At 40.9% G+C, this 6,831-nt stretch overlaps 1 protein-coding gene across 1 annotated transcript; it reads left to right on the top strand.

The window, feature by feature from the left end:
- Nucleotides 1-403: 403 nt before the first annotated feature.
- On the top strand, nucleotides 404-3,300 carry LOC129631720 (zinc finger protein 345-like). Its single transcript, XM_055552928.1, is given in 2 exon segments — nucleotides 404-2,694; nucleotides 2,696-3,300. Coding segments are annotated over 2 exon segments (2,298 nt in total). The 5' UTR covers nucleotides 404-492; the 3' UTR covers nucleotides 2,792-3,300.
- The last annotated feature ends 3,531 nt before the right edge of the window (nucleotides 3,301-6,831 follow it).

Consider the following 6,831-nt stretch of genomic DNA (forward strand, 5'->3'; position numbering starts at 1 on the left):
ACTGGGGTGGTGGCCCTTCCTAGTGCTGGGGGAGGAGGGGCCAGCACAGGGGGAGAGGGGCTGCAATGGTGGGTCTTCCCTTTGGGCATCACTCAACAATGGCGCTCTGTGCTATGGTGGTTCAGGCTTCCTCCACAAGCATTCCTGTTTATAGAACTCCTCCTTCCGTCCCATCCCCTCAGGATGTTTCCTCACCGCCCACAGCAGTCCTCTGCCTGGGTCTGCTCTCCAGACCCCACATTCCAGCACCCAGCCCTTGTCTGCAGTGGTGGACACCCTCTCAGGCTGGGTGGGCAGGGCTGGCGTCAGTACCCTGTGTACAGGTCTCACTCTGTCCTGCTGCCGCAGACTGTTGCCATGTTCTCTTCCCACAGAGAAGGCTCACCTTCTGTCCCAACTGAGCTCACACCAGCCCCAGTAGATAAGAATAGTAGATAAGAAAACTTTATTTGGTATCTTTCAGCTGTGTCTTCTCACAACACCCGTGGTTTGATGTCAAAGAATCCAAGGTTAGAACATTTAATCCAAAAAGAAAACCTAGGAATATATCAAAGAGCTCACCTTGGAAACGAACATTTAATGAAAGACCAGGAATATACGGGGATATGTGAAAGATCTAGAAGATGTTTATATGGACATAAAGAAACTGAGATAGTTTCACACCCTGCGGACATTACTGCCAAAATAAATGAGCAATGTGAGTCAAATTGTGGAAAACACCCATTTCCGTTATCAACATCTGCAGAGAAGTGTATCTCTTCAAGCAAAAGCTTAAATCATTTTTTGAAACGTACACATTTTCTGAAGGGAAATGTGGAAAATCTGGAAAGTCATCCAGTCTCTACTGCAAATACTCATTCAAACCACTCTGAACACGGGCTTCGATTACACATACATTCAAGCACGTCTGAAAACCAGAAATTTAAAAACGATGGGGAAAACTCACAATATAGTCAGTTTGAGGGATCTGTGAGCAAGGGGTCATTATTCTTCCACCAACAGACAGTTTCTCTCTGTCCCAAAATGTGTAACGTTGATAATAATGGAAGAGAGTTAATCCCACCATCAGTGTTCAATACACATCATGATACGGTTAATACGGAACAACTTCCCACGTGTAATAACACGAGTCAGGCCTTAAGTAAGAGCTCTACCCCCAATGATTACAAGAATATTTACGATGGACTGAGAAACCACTCATGCAATGAAACTGGGTATAAAACTGAACAAGACTCTAACCCTATGAAACATCAGGGACCTCAATCTTCAGACAAAGATTCTAAAAATAGTACATGTAGGAATATCTTTTATCAAATATCAGGTCTTCCACTAAATGAGAGTACACATACTGGAGAGAAGATTTATAATTGTGAATATGGTGATGTTTCTAATCAGTCTTCAAATCTCACTCAACAGCAGAGTATTCAGAATCCGCAGAAAAGTTACAAGTGTAAGAAATGTGAGAAAGCCTTTCCTAACTCATCCAGTCTAAGTAGACAAAGGAAAATTCATTCAGGATGGAAACCTTTCAAATGTACAGAGTGTGGCAACACCTCTAATCCGAATTCAAAGCTTAGTCAAGATCGGCAAATCCACACTGGCAAGGAACCTTATGAATGTAAGGAATGTGGGAAAGCATTTATGTCTTGCTCACGTCTTAGTCGACATCAGCGAATTCACACTGGGGAGAAGCCTTATAAATGTACAAAGTGTGGCAAAGCCTTTAATCAGAACTCAAATCTTACTCAACATCAGCGAATCCATACAGAGCAGAAACCTTACAAAGGTAAGGAAAGTGGCAAAGCCATTTTTAGGTGTTCACATTCCAGTCTGCATCAGCGAGTTCATGCTGGGGAGGAACCAAACAAATGTAAAGAATGTGGCAAAGTGTTTCCTTGTAGCTTATGTCTTACTCAGCATCAGATAATTCATATGCAGCAGAAATCATACAAATGTACAAAGTGTGGCAAAGCCTTTAATCAGAAGTCAAATCTTACTCAACACCAGAGAATTCATACTGGAGAGAAGCCTTATAAATGTAAGGATTGTGGCAAAGAATTTAACCAGTGCTCAGGTCTTACTTACCATCAGAGAATTCATACTGGAGAGAAGCCTTATAAATGTAAGGATTGTGGCAAAGCATTTAGACAACACTCATATCTTACTAAACATCAAGTAATCCATACTGGAGAGAAATCTTATAAATGTAAAGAATGCGGAAAAGCCTTCAGTCACTACTCAACTCTTGCTAAACATCAACGAATTCATACTGGAGAGAAGCCTTATAAATGTAAGGATTGTGGCAAAGAATTTAACCAGTGCTCAGGTCTTACTTACCATCAGAGAATTCATACTGGAGAGAAACCTTATAAATGTACAGAATGCGGGAAGTCCTTTAGTCAGAACTCAACTCTTACTCAACACCAGCGAATTCATACTGGGGAGAGGCCTTATAAATGTAAAGATTGTGGCAAAGACTTTAGCAAGCACTCAGGTCTTATTTACCATCAGAGAATTCATACTGGAGAGAAACCTTATAAATGTAAAGAATGTGGAAAAGCCTTCTGTCACCACTCAAGTCTTATTCAACACCAGAGAATTCATACTGGAGAGAAACCTTACAAATGTAAAGAATGTGGAAAAGCCTTTATCAAGCACTCACATCTTACTCAACATCAGAGAATTCATATTGGAGGAAAAACCTTATAAATGTAAGGAAAGTGGCAACGGCTTTAATCAGAGCTCTCACCATATTAGACATCAGACAGCATGTACTGGAGAGAAACCCTAGTAATAAAATAAGTGATGGAAGAGGTTTGTCCTAAACATACACTTCAGAAAATACAAGACCATGTATTTAAGAAAGATAAGGAATAGCATAAAAAAATGTAGAAAAGTATTTAATGAGCATTAAATTAAATAAATACCAGAAATTGCACACTAGAAAAAGTGAAAGTCGCTCAGTCGTGTCGAACTCTTTGCAACCCCATGGACTGTGCATGGAATTCTGCAGGCCAGAATACTGGAGTGGGAGGCGGATCTTTACCAACTGAGCTATTAGGGAAGCCTGCAAAATAGAAAGCATTTCATCAATGCTGTTTTTTGAAGTTCCTCTTCAGGAGAAGTATTGTAGACAGTAATCCATAGTTAAAACAGATAGAAAATTGATATGTTAGTATGGATCACAAGGAACGGTTGGTATTTAGAAATGTACAATTATTAGCAATATATCTTTGTTTATATTGACATGGTTTGTGATTATTTGAAAACCAAAATAAATGTTATTCAACTCTCAAATTACTCCATGCTGCTATGCTTCATTTCTAGTGTGTATGCAAAGTTATGTTTTTGATGGTTGTTACCTCAAAGATGGCTGGATGGCATCACTGACTCGATGGACGTGAGTCTCAGTGAACTCCGGGAGTTGGTGATGGACAGGGAGGCCTGGCATGCTGTGATTCATGGGGTCGCAAAGAGTCGGACACGACTGAGCAACTGATCTGATCTGACCTCAAAGATAAGACAAGGCCTTCTATCCTAGTGAGAAATCATTTATATTTATTCTCCATTAGAAGATTAAGGACACAGTAATGTAACATGTACATCTAAATGGAGGTGTTAGTCATTCATGTCAAACATCCCTATAGGTCACCATGAGGTAAGTGTTCAGGGAGTAATTCCACATATTAAAGTAAGACGCACATTTTCAATAGTTGTGTCACTTGCTTTTTAAGGAAAATACAATGACAGTTCACTGAAATCTTGATTATCTGTATAATATCAGCAGAAGTCATGAATACTACTTGACATGTTTCAAATAAAGACAGCTCTGATACCCTAGAAATGTATGGAAACCCCTCCCAGAAAAGTCATGTAGTTGGTGTATGTCTTGTTTCGTAAACGATTACCCTCCATTTTGCAACCGTAGAAATCACAGTTCTCAGATCATTGTATCAGAGGAATGAATATCGTTGTTTATGCTTGTAACCTGTATTTTATTCAGTTACACAGTGGGTTGGAAAATGTTTTATTCTGACTGTGTGATATTACATGTTAATAAACCTGGATGGTTTCTTGTGATGAAATTGGTGTGTAATGAAGTGTCAACCTACCGATTTAAGGTTGAAGGGAAGAATACCTAACAATAAACTCTTTGTTAGCACAGAGGGATGATATCTGTAACAATTAGTTTCCATACTGCCTTTAAGCCTCAAATAATTGGATATTTCCCATCATTTCTCCACTGTACTTTTCCCCCCTCTCTGTAACTGCTGGGACGTTGTGATGATTCCAATAAGGACCATACAGAGGACTGTTGAGAGCCTCCCTGACTGCTCCGTGCTGTTGCTGCCTCAGCATCTGTCTGGGGAGCAGGCAGCCTGCAGGTCCTTGAGCTCACACCAGCCAGTCCTGTGAGCACCTGCACTAGGTGATCACCCACCTTGAGACCAGCAGTCTTGCTGAACCCCAGGGTCTACTGCACAGGCCGCCCTTTCAGTGACACCCTCAGAGCTCACCAGAATCCTGCTGCTCTTGGTTTGAATGGACCCATCCACACTCAGCCTTGGGAGCCCACAGCACTTCACCCAAAGTCTCCTATAAAGGCCTGAACCCCAAATACTGGAGCTTTTTCTGCTTGGTCCTAGCCTTGACCTAAGAAATTCCTGCCCTAGAACCTCTCCTGAGAGGTCTCAGGTGTGCTGAATGTGAGGGCTGAAGCTCAGGGCTCCTGAGTGTGGGTCTTGGGGGAGAAGCATCAAAATAAACAGGGAACTTGCTGAAGACTCATTTCATGGCCCCTCTTCAGACCTCCAGATTTATAACTTCTTAGAGTGGGGACCTGACCTCGAGGGATTCATATTCACTGAACTGGTTCAGAAAGAATCTTTAAGTGGTTTCAACCCGGTTTCCTATCAAGATCACATGACCAGTGTTAAGTGATAACCTCCCCAGTGCCCTCCCCACAGTGTTCTCTCTTGGTCCTGTGGGAGCATCAGTGTGGTGTGTAGGGAGTGCTCCAGGGGCTTCTAAGGGGAGGCCCGGGTTAAGGACGTGGCTGCTGGTCCATCTGTGAGAGCTGAGGCCCAGCTTCAGTCTGAGGAGAGGCAGCAGCATTGGTCTAGCTGGATTTGGACCAGGGAAGTCAGCTCACATGGTCTGTGTGAGCAGAGGGTTAGGAGATCTCTCTGAGGAGAGAACAATCAAGAAATAAGTCCACAGGCTGGTCTCCAAGTAGGAAGAGATTGTTCCTGAATCCCTCCTGAGACAGCACAGGAGAGGTGGGTCTTTTTCAGCTTTTCAAGGTCCTCTGTAGTTGTGGTGGTTGCAGGTTAAAGAGCTGTGCAGATGCCTTTGAAGGTATTTTTCCAAGATGCAGAGGTGTGTTTGCTACATAATATCCTCAGAGAAGTCACAGCAGGAGGAAGAAGAGGAGGAAAGGGCAGCTTCTCAGGTAAATGTTCTGTGCTGGGTCTGGGGCTGTGTCTGCTTTTTCTACCAAAGTGCTTGAACTGAGGGAACCTGCAAACCTTTAGTTCTCTGTCTCTAATTTTCTGCCTGCGGTGTTTGTTATCAACTTCTTATTTTTTCCTTTTCTTATAGTGAGGACCGGCTCTTTAGATCACTTCTACCTTGTGTCCCAGAACCTTGTCTCCCTTGTCTGTATCCTGGCTTTTGATAGAGCATGATAAATTCTCAACCTGAATGAGTGACTTTCAACTGGTGAAAATATTCTGTTTGTGAGAGATCAACAAGGGGAGGCATAGGTTCTGAGATTCCCATTAGCATGTGGTTCAGTCTTGGGATCTTAGAGAAGGAGGGGAAATTAGTGATGAATTTACATATATATGCAACTTCAGACATTTAGAACAGGATTAAGAAATTGTCCTTATGAATAGAATTACCTTAGTGGTCCAGAATTCCACAGGAGGTTTGGGGAAAAGAAGGAGAAAAGTATGAGAGACCCTTCTCTATATTGGTAGGAAAGACTCAGTCTTAAGTGTAGTCTTAGGATACAGAACATGGAAGTTATATAAGAAGAGAATTTTGTATAAAACTGATATTTTTCAGGATTCAGATCACTGCTAACATTTATCCCACTACACTTCAGGTTCCCTGGTTCAGGTGCTTCTGTGATATTGCAAGTGTGATGTTCCTGCTTTTTTACTTTAATAAGGATTTTTGAAAGACTTAGTGAGTGACGTGTATAAACTACCAAAATTAATGTAGCAAACTGCGCCTTCTTAGTTACATTTACTTTGGAAAATGAACACTCAACTGTGTTTAGTAAGGTTCTTGCAATTTTGGGAGTGGAGGGTTTCATCACTCAAGCCCAGGTCTGATCACTTCCATTAGTAATATACTCTGCACTCATTTTCCAGACAGAATTCTTATCACATCTTTCTATTTTCTACAATATTTACAAAAATGTTATTATTTATGTATGCTTAACTGTTAAATCTAAAATTTAATTCAACACAAATGATAGAGATTTTCAAAGGAATAAAAGATTCAGAACCAAGAGCTCTAATTTATGTCATTATGTGTTTTTGCACCCTAGTGTATTTAAAAAATACAGAATATTGCCACAAATAAATTATAAGATTTAAGCATAGAAATCTATTCCTGATTTTATAAACATGAATAATTTTTCTCCCAACTAGTGTATGTTTGTGTGCGTGAAACTGTTAACAGTATATGACATTTTTTCTGTTTTTGATATTTTTGCCAGTTACCTCAACTGGTAAAACATCCATTAGAGTGGTCTCTGCATTCAGTTCAATTCAGTCATTCAGTCAGGTCTCTGTGTTGACTTAATTCTTTTTACATAAA

This window comes from Bubalus kerabau, chromosome 17, assembly GCF_029407905.1.
Source record: "Bubalus kerabau isolate K-KA32 ecotype Philippines breed swamp buffalo chromosome 17, PCC_UOA_SB_1v2, whole genome shotgun sequence".
NCBI lineage: Eukaryota > Metazoa > Chordata > Mammalia > Artiodactyla > Bovidae > Bubalus > Bubalus kerabau.